The sequence below is a fragment of the Talpa occidentalis genome, unplaced genomic scaffold (assembly GCF_014898055.3).
Source record: "Talpa occidentalis isolate TD23 unplaced genomic scaffold, MPIMG_talOcc4v2.1 talOcc4.12, whole genome shotgun sequence".
Taxonomy (NCBI): Eukaryota; Metazoa; Chordata; class Mammalia; order Eulipotyphla; family Talpidae; genus Talpa; species Talpa occidentalis.
Genome location: NW_023601212.1, coordinates 8,295,274 through 8,314,839, shown reverse-complemented (window position 1 = coordinate 8,314,839; position 19,566 = coordinate 8,295,274). Strand labels below are relative to the sequence as shown.

Here is a 19,566-nt window from a genome sequence, read left to right as displayed (position 1 = left end):
TTGCACTTTGGAACATGGACTTTGGAACGTGGGCAGCCTTTTACAGAGGAGGAGAGTGCCATTCAGGGACCAAGGCTGCTCTGTCTCTTTCTTTTTATTTTTTTTTTTTAGATTTATTTATTTATACAAGAACCGGGGTACAGGCCAGAGGAGCGGGAGGGTGAGAGGATTCACCAGACCAGAGCGGGGAGCAGAGCAGGCAGAAGGACCGAAGTACACTGCTGAGGGGAGCAGCGGGCGGCAGGAGAGGTCTGCGCGCCATGTGGGACCCTCGCTGGCTGGCTGGGATCGAACCCGCGCTGCAGAGGCTGCGGACAGCTTCACAGTGCGGCGCTCAACCGCTCTGGGCTCCACCCAGGAGCCGCCACACCCGAGCTGAGCCTTTGCTTCGCGTATCTCCCGCGCCAGAAAGACAGGAGGCCTGATGTGTGACTTCATCACCCCTCCTTCCCGCTTCAGGACCGAGGTCAGAGGAGAGTGGGTGGCACCGACCAGGGACCGGAAGTTGACCTCCCGATTTCCCTAAGTTTGACCGGCACCCATGACAGCCAATCAGCTGAGGGGAGGCCAGCCTATCGACCAATGGGACGGCGGCATCCGAATGCGGTGTTCCGGGTCGAAAGTCACGGGCCTCAGCCTGGAACGTGGCCGAGGGCGGGGCGTCACATGAGCGGCGGGCTCGCCGGCCAATGGGCGGCGGGGCCCGCTCTCCGGAGGCGGGCACGGGCGGATGTGGTGACGTTAGCGCTGGTCCGCGGGGCGTGTGGGCCGAGGCGGCGGGCCCGGAGGACGCGCTGGCTGCTGGACTGGCTGCGGGGCCGACCCGGTGTTCGGGGCTACGGAGAGCGCGGAGCGGCCTGGGTCCGAGGTTGGTGGGCTGGGGGGGAGCCGGCTGCACTTCAGGGGCTCTGGGGACGTGGGGGAACGTTTGCAGACCCTTGGACCGGCCGAGCGGGAGAAGGGGCTGAACCCAGGCCTGCGAGGGGCGTGGCGGCCTCGGGGACTCTTCTGCAGGGACTTCAGGCTTTGGGGAGACCTTGGGGTGGTCTGTGAAGGGGTCTGCCTTGGAGGTTGAGCAGAGGTTGGGGGCGGAGGGGTGGAAGCGACTCCCGTGTTCTTTCTGGGAGCCCCTCTGATAGCTGGAGAAGTTGACTTCCAGGGGGAAGAGGTTAGTCTTGCCAGGACGGCGAGGTCAGGGGGAGACAAGAGTGTGCAGGGAGCTTGCAGGAGCTTGGAAGCCTTTGTCCAGTTCGTGGGGAATTCAGGATTGGAAGGAGTACGTTGCTGAAGGTGATCTTAAAAGAGTCTTGTCTAGGTCTAGAGGATATGTTGGGGGGCGGTAAGGACTCGGAGGGCTCGGAGTTGCTGATGCACGGGGAGATGGAAGTGTCTTGGGACTAGAACTAGTGACGTTGTGCAGGGAGTTAGGGAGCCCCCCCCAGGTTTGGGATGTGAAGAGTGTGGGGCGGCCTGCAGGAATGTGTGGGAGTTCTGGATGAGCAAATTAAGAGAAACCTAGGAGGGAGAGGCAGAGAAAGACTGGAACAGTGCGTGGGGAACCATGGCAGTGGCTGGTGGGAGTTATGGGTGCAAAGATGGGGCTGTGGGGCTGACTGCGACTCTTTGAGTCGTTTGGTGTCTAAATGAGGTGATGCATGAAAGTAGCACATCCAGCAAATGTACATGCCTTCTGTAAGAGTGATGTGAAACCTATTTTTGGTGCACAGAGTACTCAATTTACCTCAGAGAATGGCTGGCATCTCAGCCCCTGCCTTCCCTATCTGTATTTAGGGAACTCCCCAAGGTCCTGTCCGAAGGCCACAGTGACTTCACTGGAGTGGAAGGCACTGGAAGGAAGAACGGCCACCATGTCCACATTTAGACAGGAAGATGTGGAAGACCACTACGAAATGGGGGAGGAGCTGGGCAGGTGAGCTGTCTCCTTCCGATGGGATTCTAGGGGTGGGCATGGACTCTGGGGTTTTCTGAACATATTTCTCCTTCTGTCCTTCATCCTACACCCCAGGAAGGAATGAGTCAGTATCATGTGCTGGTGGAACAAGTTTGGGCTTTGGAGTTGTGAATTCGTGCTCTGTGCATTGTCTTTGGGAAAAACTGGACTTAAATGCATGTGGCACTTAAGGTAGTGCCGGGTATGTGGCCTGAGAACAATAGATGTTAGCAATTTCTATTAGTAAAGGTCTGTCCCTCTTTTTAACCCTGCCTTGTGGGAGGCACTTGTATCTTTCCAGAAGGCATCCTGTCTGGGCCCACACCCCTGCCAGTTGTTTAGCATTCTTGTGGGAAAAAGCGAGGTTTTGTGGTTCAGCCAGGCAGCTGATTTCCTGCCTAACTAGGCCTTGGAGTATCCCCTGGGAACTCCCCCGCCTCATACCAGGCGGGCACCAATGGAGCTTCAAACCTTATTTGGTGAGTTTGCTGCTGGCTGGCCAGTCCCATTATGTCACCAGAAGGGAATGTAAATAACTGAGCTGTGTGTCAGGCCTTTGCTGAGAGAGTATGTTTCAGGCTCACTTGGGATTCTGATATTCTTCCTTAAAGAATTTTTCCTGTTGCAGCGGTAGCTAATGCATATTCACTACACCCCCTGCCCCCCAAAGAAATCTTATAGTTTATTGTTGAAAGTATATAGGATCTCTTGAGAGTCATCATAACTTGGTGAGCCGGCAACATGTCATAGTATACAGTTGTGCATTGATTAATGCTGAGGACATGTTTTGATAAATGTGTTATTAGGTGATGTCATTGTGTGAAAACTATAGAGTGTAATTACATAAACCTAGATGGTACAACCTACTAGACGCCTAGGCAACATGGTGTAGCCTAATATAGCCTATTGGAAGCACCGTCATTGACTAAAACATCGTTTTAGTCTAAAACTAAAACATGCAGGCCTATATGTTCTCTTTAACCCACCAATTCTACTCCTAGGAATTAATTCAGTGGGAATATGTACATACATGGACCCAGTGGCCTAAGAATCATGCTGTCATGATTTTGTATGAGAAAAAACTTGGAGGCATCTATCAGTGGCCGCCAACGCACCTCATATGTGGGTGGAGTATTGCACAGCTGTTAAAAAGAGCCAGGCACCTCCTACACTGTGAAGCACATAGGAAATTTATTGAAATTTCCTAGTAGCTATGTCAATTTTATTTATTTGTTTTCTTTATTTTTTAAGATTTTATTTATTTATACAAGAGCTGGGGCACAGGTCAGAGGCCAGGAGGGTGAGAGACTTCACCAGAGACAGAGGGGGGAGTAGAACAGGCAGATGGACCGAAAACACTGCTGAGGGGAGCAGTGGGCGAGACAGGAGAGGTCTGCCACGCCATGTGGGTTCTCCCTGGCCGACCAGGAATCGAACCCACGCTGCAGAGGCTGCGGACAGCTTCACAGTGCGGTGCTCAACCTGCTGCGCCACCGGGGAGGCCCTATTTATTTGTTTTAAAGATTTATTTTCATTTATACATACAAGAACTGGGGTGTAGACCAGAGGTGCAGGGGTTGAGAGGATTCACCAGAGACAGAGTGGGGAGCAGAACACAGCGTCTTCTCTCTGATTTGGATCCTCTTCCCCCCTCTATAAGGACCCTTATGGGGACCCTGGGTCCCTGGGGATCCAGCATCTTCTCCCATCTCGGGGTCCTCAACTCAGTCCCCTCTTCATAGTCCCTTTTATCCTGTGAGTTCACATGTCCTCAGATCCCAGGACCAGGATGGGGAGGTCTTTGGAGAGACCATTATTTGGTTGCCATGATTAGTAATAATTTTGCGCCGCCCACCTTCTCCTCACCCTAGGGTGTTCAAAGTGTATCTTTGACAGCCCACTCAGGCACTCTCTACCACACTGTATATGATGGAAACATAGGATCCCACCTCTTCAGGTGTCACCTCACCACACCCACTGCTGAGGCATCCACAGTCCTCACCATAGTTCCCTGAAGTCAGTGGCTTTTTGGTTTTTGGGAAGGTGAAATACGCTGTGTAAAGGTCAGTTAGCATAGAACTATGCAAAATAAAAAAGTCCACTTTACTGTTTCCTCCGTTCATTCCCAAAGGCATCTATGGTTAATGGATTGGCTTGTGCTTTCAGATGGTTTCCCCGCATACACACATCAATACATCTGCATGTGGGTACAACATACTCCATTTTAAAATCAACAAACTCCGTTGTGTGTGCTGGTCAGCTTTTTTTTTTTTTAAAGATTTATTTATTTATGCATACAAAAACTGGGGTACAAGCCAGAGGCACGGGAGGTGAGGGGATTCACCAGAGACAGAGTGGGGAACAGAGCAGCCAGATGTACTGAAATACACTGCTGAGGGGAGCAGTGGGGATTCAGGAGAGGTCTGCTGCGCCATGTGGGTAATTCCCTGGCCGGGGATCGAACTTGTGCTGCAGTGGCTGTGAACAGCTTCATAGTGATATGACTTAATCCCTTGCGCCACCAGGGAGGCCCTATGCTGGTCAGCTTTTTAAACCGAGCAGCCTTCCCAGGCGCCTGGTCTGCACAGAGCCCTCCTCACCGCCCTCTCTGCCTGCAGCGGCCAGTTTGCAATCGTGCGGAAGTGCCGGCAGAAGGGCACCGGGAAGGAGTACGCGGCCAAGTTCATCAAGAAGCGCCGCCTGTCCTCCAGTCGCCGTGGGGTCAGCCGCGAGGAGATCGAGCGGGAGGTGAACATCCTGCGGGAGATCCGGCACCCCAACATCATCACGCTGCATGACATCTTCGAGAACAAGACAGATGTGGTGCTCATCCTGGAGCTGGTCTCAGGCGGGGAGCTCTTTGACTTCCTGGCAGAGAAGGAGTCGCTGACGGAGGATGAGGCCACGCAGTTCCTCAAGCAGATCCTGGATGGCGTGCACTACCTGCACTCCAAGCGCATTGCCCACTTTGACCTCAAGGTGAGCCCGCCTGCTGGGCCTGGGGACAGACCTGGGCCAAGGGGGAGAATGAGGGCTGGAGAGAGAGGGTCGGGCTCCTTGGCATGGCTGCACCCCTCAGATTGGGAATGGGCGGGCTCCCAGGGGTGGGGGCATTATTCATGGAGCTCTGAGCCCACAGAAGCAGCATAATTCATCTCCCATCCCAGCCAGAAAACATCATGCTCTTGGATAAGAATGTTCCCAACCCACGGATCAAGCTCATTGACTTTGGCATCGCCCACAAGATTGAAGCAGGGAATGAGTTCAAGAACATCTTTGGCACCCCAGAGTTTGTGGGTAAGCTTCGGGGACAAGGGCTCGTCAAGGGGGCATTTGAGAATTTCCCACCCCCAGATGCCTGGCCCACGGCCCTCAGGTTGCTCTCCCACAGCCTGGCATTGGGCATGTAGGAGCTACAGGCCTCAGGCTGGTGCTGACCCCATTTTGGCCTCCCTGCCCTGAGCATGGGGTCAGTGCCGCTGCCTGTGGCCAAGTGTCCAGTGCTGCCTCAAGTGCACCGTCTGTCTCTCTGTCCCTCACAGCTCCTGAGATCGTCAACTATGAGCCCCTGGGTCTGGAGGCGGACATGTGGTGAGTGGTGGGGAGAGCCAGGGGCCAGCACAGCTGCCCGGGCCTCATGTCCCTCCAGGGAATTCCTTTGCTCTCCTCAGGAGCCACTGGGCCACAGACTAGGGACAGCCAGTCTTCGTGCCACTGGTATGGTCAGACTGTTGCCTTGGCACAGGGGTTCACAAGCTATAGCCCAGACTGGGCCCAGGGTTTAGGAATGGTTTCTTCATTTTTAAAGGGTTTTAACAAAGTAGATGAACATGCAGCAGATGGTGGTTCGCAAAACTTAAAATACTTGCTGTCTAATCCTTTATTTATCTTTTTTTTTTTTTTTTTTTTTTTTGCATACAAGAGCTGGGGTATAGGCCAGAGATGCGGGGGTTGAGAAGATTCACCAGAGACAGAGTGGGGAGCAGAACAGGCAGAGCTACTGAAATACACTGTTAAGGGGAGCAGCGGGTGAGACAGGAGCGGTCTGCTGCTCCATGTGGGTCAGCTCTCTGGCTAGGGATCAAACTCAGGCTGTTGTGGTGATAGCACTGAGACTTAACCCGTAGGCCACCACAGATGCCCTGTCTGATCCTTTATAAGAAAGAGTTTGTGGGTCCCCTTCCAGCCACAGCAGCCCCCCAACAGGTTCCCACATCTGCCTGGTCTGTGGGGTCTTTGTGCTCTGTCTGCCTTACCCCCCATTGTCCAGTTTGAGCCTTGACAGGCAAGCATGGCTGGGGGGCTTCACTTGAATCCTGAGTCTCCCAGGGCCTGAAGGGGCAGCAGGTTGGGTGGAGGGTCCCTCTTGTCCCAGGTTGACTGATCTGCTGCCCTCCTGGCTTGAGAACCTTGGGTTTCTGGCTTCTCCACTGTGGACTCTGTAGAGAACTTGGGATTGGGGTGCCCCTTCCCCCATTTGGTGATGGGGCTGACTCTCCTCTCTTTTTCTGTAGGAGCATTGGCGTCATCACCTACATCCTGTGAGTACCTGGCTGGTGCTTCTTCTGGCCTCTCCCTGCAGCTTGCCAGGTCAGGGAGACTGCGTGTTGGGACAGTGCCCTTGTGTGCCTCTGTGGGCCGGGCCCTCTCGCATCACACAGACTCCCAGCACCCTGCCTTGCTGCAACACTGCAAATTCTGGATGGATGAAAGAATGAATGCATGATAGAGTAGATCCATTTGTGCAGGAGGAAAACAGTGTGTCCTGAGTCTTGGGGGTTTCTGGAGAGTTCTGAAGGCCTAGCACCCTCTGTGAGAGTCCTGCAGGGCTTGTGCCAGGGTGATGTGTCCCCTCTCTGTGTGAAGCAGGGATCTGACTCTAGGTCATCTCAAGCGCTGGGTTGGTTTTTCGACCCCGCCCCTGCATCAGGCATGCCCCTGCCTTCTGTAGTCCCCGCTTGCGGAGAGGGCATCACATACATATCTTGAGGTTTTGGGAGGTGGGTTTTTAAGCAGCTTTGGCTTACCTTTTGCATTTTTTGGTTCTGAGATAGGTTATGCATACAAGAGCTGGGGTACAGGCCAGAGATGTGGGAGTAAGAGGACTTACCAGAGACAGAGCGGGGAACAGAACAGGCAGACTGGCTGAAATACACTGCTGAGGGGAGCAGCAGGCGAGACAGGAGAGGTCTGCTGCGCCATGTGGGCTGCTCCCTGGCGGGCTGGGGATTGAACTTGTGCTGCAGAGGCTGCAGATTGCTTCATAGTGCGGTGCGTAATCCCTTGTGCCACCAGGGAGGCCCTCTGAGGTAGGTTTTGATTTGTGTAAGAGTTGCAAAGCCAGTACAACTTTCCCATCCCCCCCCTTTCTCCTTCCCCCTGCGTCCCTGGTGTTAACTTCTGACACAAACAGATAGTTTGCCAGTACTCTGTCCCTCACAGCTCCTGTGAGGGAGCATAAGTGAGTGCGGGATGATGGCAGCTTCATGCCACAATATGGAAGCCAGGCAGCTCTCCCCTGTCCTCTCTCTGGTGTAGGACACTGTCCTGGATCCTTACTATGTCTAGTCTCCTCCACTCTGGAAGCTTCCACTGCCTTTCCTTGTATGTCATCACCTTGACATTTGTGAAGAGCCCCAGGGCAGGAATTTCGTAGGCTATCCCCCAGCACGGGTCTGCTGTGTCTGCTCCTGACAAGATTGCTTTCCTCTGCACTGCACCAAGTGAGCTCACTACTCTGCCCCGCGCTGCTCTGCTCTCAGTACCTCTGGGCTGCTGGCCACCAGGTGTGTGAGGGTTTTCTACTCCGGCAGTTTTGCCATCAGCTGTGTGTCTCATCATTTAACTCAGTTCCACACCAGCCACCTAGAGATGGCGCCAGACCCCAGAGGTTCAAGGCTTGGTCTCACAAAACTCCTCTCTTCAGAAGCCAGCCACAAGCCCAGGTTGTGTGTCACTTGCGCCTTTGATCTACCTGCTGTAAGTTGGGGTTTCCATCACCCTGATCAGGTTGCATAATTTGCCTACAGAACTCAGAAAAACTTCACATACAGTTACCAGTGGACCCAAGTGTACAGGATTCAGATGGGCAGCCAGATGAAGAGGTTCATGGGGCCCAGGCTGGGGAGGGCCCCGCGCATAGGAGCTTCTTTCCCTGAGGAGTTTGGAACACACCACACTCTTGGCCCATGGACGCTTTCACTAACCACCCAAAGCTCTCTGAACCCCATATTACAGAGACTTTGAGGGTAGTTACATCATGTAGGCATGATTAATTAAATCATTGGTAACTGAGGATTAAATTCCAGCCTCTCCCTTCGCCAGAGGTCAGAGGTGGGGATGAAAGATCTACCCCCTAGTCCCAGGCCTGGTTCCCCAGCCCCCATCCTTCACAACTTTCTAAAAGTCACCTTGTTAATATGAACTCAGGTGTGGTTGAACGTGTTCCTTAGGAATAGCAAAATGTGTACCTCTGTCACTGGCGCTTTTTCAAGGCACAGACCAACTACTACAACAAAATAACACTCTCCCTGCGTCATCTTTGGGCTTAAGAGATTGCAAGGGCTCGGGAAGCTTTGCCTGAGCGAGGGCAGGGATTGCAGCTAAGGGTTTCTTACTGTCCATCACATGCCCCTTGCCCGGAGGCCCACGGTGTGCGGCCTCCTCGGTGCCTTGTTTTGGGAGGCTTGCCACGCCTGCGGCGCTTGCCTCGCCCACATGCTGCGGTGATTTTGGCTGGGACTCTCCCTACCAGCCCCTGGTTCCTCCTCTGATTACCAGACACTTTGGGGGTGATGCTTGGAAACTTCATGTCTTTTTAGATACTTAATAGTTTCTCCAGAGACTTGTCTGTGTGTTGGTTGCTGCCTGGGTGATGAATTTTGATGCCTTCTGATTGGGTTGGAGGTTCCAGGGAAATGGGGGGTGTCTGTCATGGCTTGGGGTCCAGAGTCCACCTCTCCTCTGCATCTACCCCTCGCGGGCCTAGCAGGGCAGGGTGAGTAGCCCTACTGAGCCCCGAGTTCATCTTCTAGCTTGAGTGGTGCGTCCCCGTTCCTGGGTGAAACCAAGCAGGAGACCCTGACCAACATCTCTGCTGTGAATTACGACTTCGACGAGGAATACTTCAGCACCACCAGCGAGCTGGCCAAAGACTTCATCCGCCGACTGCTTGTCAAAGACCCCAAGTAGGCGCGCAGAGCTGGGCAGGGGGCTCAGGAGACAGACCCTGGGCAGGGAGTGTCAGGGTATCCCCCAGAACAGGGGTGTGACTGTGAGCTAGGGATCCCCCCTACGCCCCCAGTGCTCTAACCAAGAATGGGGTGTGGCTTCCATATTGGGCTGAAGATAGTGGAAGGAGGCTTACCTTGGCATGCACTGTGCCTTAGGAAACTTAATTCATTGCCGAGGTCTAAGTAGGTTTCATGTAAAATTATAGCAGCCCAGAGCCCTCGTTTATAGGGGATGCTCCCGTTGGGTGTGGTCCTGAAATTTGACTAACCACACACGGGGGGTGGTTTCTTCCAGGAGGAGAATGACCATTGATCAAAGCCTGGAGCATTCCTGGATCAAGGTGAGGCAGATGAGCTGCTCCTTCTCGAGGCTGGCAGGGGGCATGGGGTGGGCATGGAGATGGTGCTGGAGCCACCTCGCTGAGACCCAGCTGCGGTGTTGAGCCCCTGTGTGCTCGCAGCAGGGCCTTCCCAGTAAGGGCACCCCTCCGGCGGGGTCGGCACCCTTCTCCAAAGAGCCAGATTGCTGGTGTTTTCAGCTGTGTGGTTTCTGCCAAGGCTACTCAGTTCTGCCATCCAGGCAGGAAGGTGCCAGAACCACGTGGATGCGAATGGGTGGGGCCACCTGCCAGTAAAACTGTACAGGTGCAAGGGGAGGGCCAGTGTGGCCCCTCCCCCTGCTCACCTCCACACCTGGTTTCCCCACCCCCGCAGGCCATCCGGCGGCGCAATGTGCGCCGGGAGGACAGTGGCAAGAAGCCAGAGCGGCGGCGCCTGAAGACAGCGCGCCTCAAGGAGTACACCATCAAATCGCACTCAAGCATGCCCCCCAACAACACGTACATCAACTTCGAGCGCTTCTCCAAGGTGCTGGAGGAAGTGGCGGCGGCTGAGGAGGGCCTGCGCGGGCTGGAGCACAGCCGGCGCCTATGCCATGAGGACGTTGAGGCTCTGACCGCCATCTACGAAGAGAAGGAGGCCTGGTACCGGGAGGAGCACGAGACCATCGGCCAGGACCTCCGGCGCCTGCGGCAGGAGCTGCACAAGACTGAGGCGCTCAAGAGGCAGGCCCAGGAGGAGGCCAAGGGGGCTCTGTTGGGGGCCAACGGGCTCAAGCGCCGCTTCAGCCGCCTGGAGAACCGCTACGAGGCCCTGGCCAAGCAGGTGGCCTCCGAGATGCGGTTTGTGCAGGATTTGGTGCGTGCTATGGAGCAGGAGAAGCTGCAGGGTGGGGAGTGTGGCCTCCGCTAGGGCCCTGGGGGGTGGGAGGGGAGGCAGCTGGGGAGGACAGGCCAGCCTGCGCTGTGGGGCCAGGGGAACTGGAACCCAGGAATTCATGGCCTGATGGAGGGGCTCGGTTTGCTCTGGGCCCTGCCCCAGGAAGACTTGGCTGGTCTGGGCCTGCAGACTACCTTCTGTCCAGCTTAGCTGCTTTCCTGAGACATTGGTGACTCGGGGGTCTTTGGAGGCCTCGTGGCCTTGGGGACTGAGAACTCTGCAAAGGTTAGTACCGCCAAGATGGAAGTGGCCATGGAGGACAGAGGTGCTGCACACCTGGCTGTGGGCAGGGTGGCAACGTTCCTGTCTAGGGCCTGGGCTGGGGGCTCCAGGTGGTCAAAGCACACAGCAGGGCCTGGGTCTGTGTTCAGCCCCTCCACGCCAGTCCAAGTTCTCAGGAAGGGTTTGCCAACTGTCCCCACCCTCCAGCTCCCTGAGCTGGGAATTGAGGGGCCTCTGAACACAACTCTTGTGATCCCCGAGGCCCTCACCCTGCCCTGACCCTGGGTAGGCACAAGGCTCAGAGTTTGAGAGTAGTCCTCCAGGTGCCCAGAACCCCCAGTGCATTTTAATTTCTGGGGTAAGCTGCCCTAGACCAGGTGTGTGTGTGGGGGGGTGCCATGGGCCATGCCACCATGCATTGCCAGGGGCTGCCCTCAAGCTGGGTCTGCCTCCAGAGGACTTTGCCTGCCGCTGAGGCTCTGTGAGGAGCAGGGCCCTGGCCCATGACTGCTCTGCAGCAGGTTATGCCTCTCAGGGGGGCCCTGAGCAGCCCCCTACTCTTCCTCAAGCCCAAGAGGAGTTCTCAGGACAGAGGCCAGCCTGGACCGAGTGCAGGGACAGACTAGGAAGGGAGGCTGGTTCTCTAAATGGGACCGCCTGAAGGGTCCCCAGGGCCTCTGGGTGTAGCATGGCCCAGCCCCAGGACTTGCGGGTCCTGTGCGTGCCCCTCCGAGGGCGCCCTGGTGTCGCTGTGCATGTCTCCGCAGCACTTGCCTGTTGAAAGCCTAAAGGAAATAAAGCCTGTTTCCTGCTGCCCGGCTGCTCGGCTCAGGCACACGCCCTCTTGGCTCCCGGGTCTCTTCTGTCCACTGCTGCGCCCCGGGGCTCCTTGGGAAGAAGAGGGAGAACCTGGGAGGCCGCCCCACTCTTGGGGCTTGGCTGGTTTCTGGTTTTTTGGTTGTAGCAAGATGGAAGCTCCCAGGTGTCCAGTGTGGGCCCAGAGGCGTTTTCTTTCCTTTCGTGCTGCCTCAGAAGCTGCAGGTTCACAGTACGGGCTGCACCCTTGCTGCTCCTGCACCACCTCGGTCCGGAATGTGGCTCCAAGGGAATGTGGCTCCAGAGGGAATCCTTACCCTCCCCCGGGAGCTCTGACTTTCCATAGCCCCATTATCCTTCCGGTAGCTCCTTCCGGACACCAAGGGGCATGTTTTCCTTTTTTTACTTAAAACAAAAATGAGACAATACCATCAATTCGTGTTTTAATATTTTCGATGTTTTTGATGGACAGCCTTGAGTTTTAACGTTTCAGTCCCTCTCAACGCCGCGAATGCTCAGACCATATGGCTGTTCCTTCAGCACGTGGCTGGCCTTTCCAGCCCTTGTCAGGTAGGATTTGGCCTGGCACATGACTCGGGTCCCTCAGGGGCTTTCCTGGGGGGCGAGGCCCTGAGCTTGTGGGGTCTGGCACTATGGGTAGGTCAGGGGCAGCGCTGCTGGATGTGAAGGAAAACCCTGTTTGCTCACAAGGGTTGAGAGTAAAGAAAGGGAGTCCTCTTTTGCATTCCGATTCAATTGTGTAGCCCTGGGCCCAGCTGGCAAAGGGGTAAGTTGGTGATACATGCAAGGTGGCTATGGTGGGGTGAACTGTGTCCCCCCAAAGGAGATGTTGAGGTCCTAACCCCCAGAACTGGGAGTGTGTGATCACATTTGAAAACGGGATCTTTGCAGATAGAATTAAGATGAGAGCAGACTGGACTTGGGGCTGGGGGCTCCTAATCCGGTGACTGTGTGTGTGAGGCCACAAGAAGCAACAGACACGGGCAAGGCCACGTGAGGATGGAGGCCGAAACAGGAGCTATGTGGCCACCCACTGAGGGCTGCCGGCGTTGCCTGCAACACCAGAAGCTGGGAGAAGCAGGGAGGATCCTCCCTGGAGCCTTTGGAGGGTTCACAGCCCTGGGATGCCTTGATTTTGCACTTCTGCATTCCCGATCGGAGAGAGAATAGACTCCTGTTGTGTAAAGCTGCCCAATTTTCTGACATTGCTCCAGAAACCACAGCAAACACAGGCTCCGGGGTTGAAACAAAGCCGTCTTGGGCATCCGCAGTTGGACACAGCACCCGGCACACAGGGATATTCATAGCCAACCCCGAGGTCATTTCTACAGTTGGTCCATACCTGGCAGTTCCAGACCTCAGCTCCCCCAAGCCCATGTGTCACTGGTGTGGTTTCCAGGTGGAAAAATACATTGACAACCCTGACAGGGCCCCAGCCTCCCCTGCAAAACCTGGCCCTGAAGGAGTCCCCACCTTCAGGATGCGACGACAGGGCAGCGCCAGACAGCTCCCCATGCAGGCAGACCACCCACCGGGCACACCAGTGGCCAGGGAGAGCATGTGGAAGGGCTGGGGCCTGGGGTTGGCGGAGGGGGGAGTGGGGCGTGGTTTCAAGGACACCCTGGGGCAGGGGTTTGGCACGTGGCCGGCTGATGTTCTGCAGCAGCCTTGTGGCTGTCCCTGCTGCTTCTGTTGGTTCGAGTGGTTATGTAGGGTCCCTCTGGAAGTCAGTGGGCACAGGCAGTGTGGTGCAGTGGTGAGATGCCCTCGGGGCATGGCAGGCTGGGTTCAGAATTGACCCTGGAACAGCTATACATTCCTGCTCCCCCACTGGGCCTGTTTTCTTCTCTACTACTTGAAATGCTAAAGGGCAATCAGGGTTAGGGGGTGAACAGGGTGGGTAGCGCTCCAGGCAGGCTGCGGTGGTCCTGGAACGGGGAGCCAGGGCTGGGTGGGCTCAGAGGTGTTAGCCATGACTGTGCTGCTGACCATGGGCCACTGGGTCAGTGATTTGCGCTTAAGTCACTTCTGCACCCTGTTCGAGAGGGCGGGAGTCCCACCCTGGGCCACCTGACACTGGACAGATGAGTGGACAGCGGTTTCACTCACTGGGCGCGAAGGCACGGTGCACCACACAACCAGGCCACGCGGGGGCGCACTTGGGTGAGCCCAAGGGCTTTGGGACCTGGACTGCTTTGTAGTCACAAGAGGGTGTCACACCCTGGGGAGGATGTGACTGGCTTGTTAGAAAAATACTTGGGGTTGAGCACGCGCTGCGCCCTGTCCCTCCTTTGGGAGGGTTGGCAGAGCTTGGGAGGCAGCGTGCAAGACCATTTGAGACCCTCCCAGTTCCACCAGTACATAAGATGAGCCTGAACTTAACTCATGCCACAGCGTGGAAAGAAGCACGCGCCCTCACAAAAGGGGTTGTCACCCCTGGGCTCCAGTTCAGCCTGGGGGCTCCTGCCTGCGGGTAACGGTCCTCTTCCTGTGTGCCTTCAGCTCGGCCTTCCCTTCGGGACAGCGCTTCTGTCTGCCTCCTAGAGAGGTGTAGGGGGTCAAAGGAAAAGAGGGTGTTGGGATCCCGCACACGCCAGCACACCCCTAAGTCTGGGTCCTGGCAGATTTGGGGGCTTGGGGCTAGAGGCCACTGTGACACTCAGTGCCGGGCAGAGCGTTGCCAGTCCCTTGCCGGTCAGATGTGTGCTGTGTCCCGGCCCGGGGGCCACAGGCGGTGCCAGGAGAAGGCCTGGGCCAGCCAAGCCCGCAGCTGCTGCCCTCTGACCATACTCGGGCAAGAAAGAGCAGCGCGGGGAGGGCCGCTATTAATAGCCGCGCGGCCTGCCCGGGGCTCAGGGCGCCTGCGGCTCCTATAAAGCCAGGCCCGCCGGCCGCCAGCGGCTCCTTCAGCCCCTGAGACCTTTAGCCCCCCTGTTGTGAGAGAAAAAGAAAAGTAAGTACCAAAACCATTCCCCTGTCCTCCTGCCTGGCCCCACCGTGGGCCTGAAAAGTGAGACACGGAACAGTGGTGAAACGACATACCCCATCCAAAGGACGTCTGCAACACAGCCTCGGTGGCACTTAACTGTCCCAGGCGGTTGGGGGCCTGTCCCAGTGGGGGAGAGGGCAGTGAGGAAGAGAAGGGGGCTGGGCCTTCTCCTGTCCTGGAGGGGACAGAGCCGGGACCTCTACCCCTGGCCAGGAAACCCCAGAGTGCATGTGTGTCTGGCGGTGATGCGGCCACAGGGATGACTCCCTCCGGGAGTGGACCGGCAGGGACGGAGACCTGGGCGCCCTCCCTGCTCCACCCCCCCCACCCCAGACCCCTGACGTCCCCCCTCCCGGGGTTGTATGTTTTAAAGGTCCCTTTATAGGAGTCTCACAGGCCAGTGTGGGATGAGCCCTGTTTTGTCCGTTGAATGCCCTGTTTCTGGGGCTGCCAGACTGCTCCCCTCCGCCTGCCCCCTCCCTCCCTTCGAGGGGGCCAGACCCTGTACTCCTGGACTTAGTTGTGTTGTGACCTTGTTGAATGTCAGAGAAGCTGAAAGGGAACAGGGAGGAGAGGAGGCCATTTCTTATGCTCCCAGCTCCCCCAATACAAGCTGGGTAGATTTGGGGGGCTCCATGGCAGTGATGGAAGGCATGTGGGATTTGTCTGCAGCCTTTAGTTGCCCCTGTATCAGCTGGCCCCCGGTAGACCCCAAAGAACCCCTCCAGGGGCCTGGCACTGGAAGGATGGGGTGGCAGAGCTGGGGGTGGCCTTAGAAGTAACCTTCTGGCCCTGTTGGGAAACGGGTGGGGGTGGGGGCCGCCCCGGCAGAGTAAGTGCTGATTAAGAGGCCTGCTGAGTGCTACTTGACGTGTGTGGCAAATGCTTGGGGTGGCGTGGGGCTCTGAAATAGAGTGCGTTGGGCGGGGGCGGGGGGGGGTCTGGGAGATGGGCCTGGCCTGCCACCTCTGGGCCTCTCGGCTCTATCACAGTAGATTTCAGTGTCTCTCCGCCCGCGGCGGTGAGGACATTTGGAGAAGGGCACAAGGTCCGGGTTCTCGCGTGACCTGGTCTGGGCCAGCCGGAGGCACAGAAGGCCTCCTGTCCCTCTGTGTGTTTACAGTGGGCTGGGTGGGGTAAGGTCGCCCCAGCAGGCAGGGGGTTTCAGATTGGTTTCTTAATTGGGGGAGCTGCAGTGGAGCTGGGTTTCAGCAAGGGGTCTTGTGGGGCACCCCCATCCTCTCTGCTCCGGCAAACCTGACCATCCCTCTAAGTGACCTCACAGGTAGGCCGGGGTCATTCCTCTTCCCTCCACGGGGTGGCTGCCCTGTCACCCTGGGGCTCCTCAGGAATCAAGAAAGGGGGGCTGAGGCCTGATTAAGTCCTCTGGGCAGGGAATGACTTGGCCCGGGAGGGTGTGAGCCACAGGATGGTCAGGCGCGTGGGAGCACGTCAGGGTCGTGCCCATGCTGGGCTGTCTCCTGCTCTCTGTGGCCTTTCCTCTGCAGTGCGCCCCATGCCAGGCATCTGAAGGGGACAGGGCAGGGTTTGAGCCCATTTGTGTACCTTGGGGCAGGGCCCGTTCCCTGTCAGAGTCCTGACATGGGGGCTGGGTTACCTCTTTGGGGCCCAGCCTGGGCCCTGTGGGGCACTGTGGGGTGCCTAACAGCATCCTTGGCCCCTCCTACGCAATACTGAGAGCACCCCCAATGTGACAGCCACCCCAGGACATCCCCTGCTGTCTCCTGGGGGAAAGGATCACCCCCTCCCACCATTGAGAACTGCTGACCTGAGGTTGATCTTGGCTTTGAATGTTTGAAAGGTGGGGTATGCATTGATGGGTGACCCCGGGACGATTTTAGGTGATCCGTGGGCCAGCCTTTTAGCTTTATTAGTTATGCGGTTTATTCCAATGGAGATCACACAGTTCAAGTCTTCCCATCAACACCAACACCTTAAAATTTCCCCTTCAAAAAATTTAAGTAAAAATCAATAAAATGAGTGAGCCTTAGAAAGGTGATAAATGCACACACGACTGTAGGGGTGCCCATCGCCTAGGCCTCCATCATGAGGACTGGAGTCAAAGGTCCCTTGAAGGGTTCTCGGAGGCTCTGGAGCCTGGTCCAGGACTCCTGAGATGGTGGGGGGCCCTGGGAGCTGAGGGGCTCCTCCAAGGGAAAGGGGAGCCCACAGGTGCTGAGTTCTGCCCCTGACTGTGGGCACAAGACAGAAGACACAGCTGGGTCCCCAGGTCACCTTCACCTGGAACCCTGTCTTTGCTTTCTGTGAGTGACCTTGACAGAATCTCCGCCTCCTGGAGCCTCAGTTTCCTTTTATGCAAAAAGCCATAAATTGTGCTGTGTTCAGGCAGGGGTGGGGAGGGTTCCAGACCCACCTGGAGCCAGCCCGGGTTTGTGAGGACCCTGGTCACAAAACCAGCAGCTGCAAGTGTGCCAGGCTCCCTGGTGAGGAAGGTGAGTGTACAGGTGGCGTGTCACCTGCCTGAGGACTGGGCACGAGCTGGGGTCTGGCGCTGGGGTCTGGCGCTGCCTACTCACGCTCTGGGCAGCCTGCTTTTGGGCTACCTCATCCTAGAGTCTGGGACACCACCCGGCACTGACTGGGGCCTCGACCCACAGCGTGTATGGTGGAAATAGGAGGGGACACGTTGGTTAGTCTTAGGGAGCTGCCCAGGAAGGACAGGGGCTGCGGGACAGGCCCAGGTGAGCTGACGTCACCGAGCGCTCGTGACGCATGCCACAGGGTGTCCATCCAGCCACTTGTTGATCAAATGGGTCTCGGGTTACTTCTCTACTTTAGCTACTGGGAATCACGTTGCTGTGAACATGGGTGTGCAAATATGCCTTCAAGTCCCTGTTTTCATTGCTGTGGGGTGTGTACCCTGAAGTGGCATTGCTGGGTTACATGATAATTCCATGTTTACCTTTTGAAAGAACCTCCATGCTGCCTCCCACAAGACAGCACGCATGCGGCGTGCCATCCAGACACAACGCCACCTGCCCCATTTTCCCTTTCCGCCAGTCAGGCCCAGGATTCCCTTCGCCCCATGTGCCCATCAATACTTGCTACATGCTATTTTTTTGAGCTGTTCACCAATGGCTGCTGCTCTGTGGTGACCCAGGGCTGGTGGCCGGCAGCGCTCTGGCAGCCCCAGCTCCCCTGCGTCCCTGTTCCATCCTGGGCTATTTTGGGCCAGTGACCACAGATCATCCTCACTGTGCTCCGTGCTGCAGGCAAAGGGCAAGGCTTGGCGCCCTCCAGGCGCTTCCTCCTGGCTGTGTGCCTGCGCTCACCTGTCCTCCAGGACGGGTGACAGGGGCACCGCCATGCCCCGAGGCAGTGTCTCCACCCAAGCCCACCCGTCAACTAGGCAGCAGAAAGGAAATATTCCAGCTTGGCAGGCCACAGGGTCTCTGCGGCTCCAGAGAGGCCACAGATGACGCGCGTCCCCGTGGGTGTGGCCGTGAGCCAATGCAGCTCTTCACAGACACCGGAATTCCGATGTCACTTAATTTGCATGTGTCACAAAATGGAATTCTCCTGTTATTTCCCCCTCTGATTAAAATTATGAAGCCACTCTTTTTTTTAAATTTATTTTTTAAAAAGATTTATTTTTATTTATTTATGCACGCAAGAGCTAAGGTGTAGGCCGGAGTTGCCGGGGGTGAGAGGATTCACCGGAGACAGAGTGGGGAGCAGAAGAGGCGGCTTTACCTGAAATACACTGCTGAGGGGAGCAGCAGGTGAGTCAGGAGAGGTCTGCTGTGCCATGTGGGTAGCTCCCTGGCCGGGGATTGAATTTGTGCTGCTGTGGCTGCAGATAGCTGCATAGTGTGGCGGTGGAAACACGGAATCAGTAGGCTGCAGTGTATTTCCCTTTTGACTTTGGGGATGGTGCTGTCTTGTCTCTAGCTTACCTTAGTGTAAGGATAGTCTAGAACACATGCAATATGCAAACTACCTGCTGCTCCACCGCTTGTGATGTAAGGTTTCTGATCAATAACAGGTGATGGGTAGTTAAGTTTTTTTTTTAAAGATTTATTTATGCACACAAGAACTGCGGTACAGGCCAGAGGTGTGTGTGGGGGGGGGGGTGAGAGGATTCACCAGAGACAGAGCAGGGAACAGAACAGGCAGACTGACTGAAATACACTGCTGAGGGGAGCAGCGGGCGAGACAGGAGAGGACTGCTGCACCATGTGGGTAGCTCCCTGTCTGGGGATCGAACTCGTGCTACAGTGGCCACGGATAGCTTCATAGGTTGCTTCTCAACTCCTTGCACCACCAGGAGGCCTGGTAGTTAAGTTTTGGTCAAAAGGTATACGTGGGATTTTCAAGTCACGGCCTCTAGCCAGGATCAGCTGTAATGTGATATTAATGAGCAGATGGGTATTCACACTTTTTTTTTTTTTTTTAGATTCCTTCACCTCTTGTTGACATTTTCTCCAAATGTTTGGCATTCTTGGATAAAGCATTAGGTTTAATTTTTTTTTTTAAGATTTATTTATTTATTTATCTATTTATTTATTTATTTATTTATACAAGCATGGGGTACAGTCAGAAGCGCGGGAGGGTGAGAGAATTCACCAGAGCCAGAGTGGGGAGCAGAACAGGCAGAAGGACCGAAGTACACTGCTGAGGGGAGCAGCGGGTGGCAGGTGGCAGAAGTCTGTGCGACATGTGGGACCCTATTCCGGTGGCCGGGGCGCAGCCGGGGATTGAACCGGCGCTGCAGAGGCTGCAGGCAGCTTTGCAACCCAGCGCTCAACCGCTGCGCCACCGGGGAGGCCCCCACACATTTTTTTTTAATGAAAGTTGCAAATGTCCAAAATACTGAATAAAATAGAAGTCACATTGGGTGTTTTTTTTTTTCTTATCAAGTCCTAAAGAATTTTTAGGTGGTTTTATTGAGATATAATTAACAAATCATACGATCTGCCCATTTGATGTGTACTTTTTATTTTTTTTTACAACATTCACAGGCCTGTGCAACCATCGCTTCAGTCAGTTTTAGACTCTTTTGTCCCCTGAATAAA

At 55.8% G+C, this 19,566-nt stretch overlaps 1 protein-coding gene across 2 annotated transcripts; it reads left to right on the top strand.

Moving 5' to 3' along the window:
* Positions 1-773: 773 nt before the first annotated feature.
* Positions 774-13,087, top strand: DAPK3 (death associated protein kinase 3). 2 transcript variants are annotated; one of them, XM_037505076.2, is made up of 9 exons: positions 774-868; positions 1,792-1,930; positions 4,570-4,930; positions 5,119-5,248; positions 5,494-5,542; positions 6,466-6,492; positions 8,986-9,138; positions 9,479-9,524; positions 9,898-13,087. In XM_037505076.2, exons 2-9 carry the CDS (start codon positions 1,869-1,871, stop codon positions 10,432-10,434), a joined length of 1,365 nt encoding a protein of 454 aa, XP_037360973.1. In that variant the 5' UTR covers positions 774-868; positions 1,792-1,868; the 3' UTR covers positions 10,435-13,087. The 2 variants fall into 2 exon arrangements, with proteins under 2 accessions (XP_037360973.1, XP_054549030.1); XM_054693055.1 differs by lacking the exon at positions 1,792-1,930.
* The last annotated feature ends 6,479 nt before the right edge of the window (positions 13,088-19,566 follow it).

Excerpts from the sequence above, each read along its gene's own strand:
- DAPK3 (XM_037505076.2), top strand. The coding sequence starts at position 1,869 with ATGTCCACATTTAGACAGGAAGATGTGGAAGACCACTACGAAATGGGG. Across the intron at positions 5,249-5,493 it reads TGGCACCCCAGAGTTTGTGG|CTCCTGAGATCGTCAACTAT; the intron begins GTAAGCTTCGGG and ends TGTCCCTCACAG. Across the intron at positions 5,543-6,465 it reads GGTCTGGAGGCGGACATGTG|GAGCATTGGCGTCATCACCT; the intron begins GTGAGTGGTGGG and ends CTTTTTCTGTAG.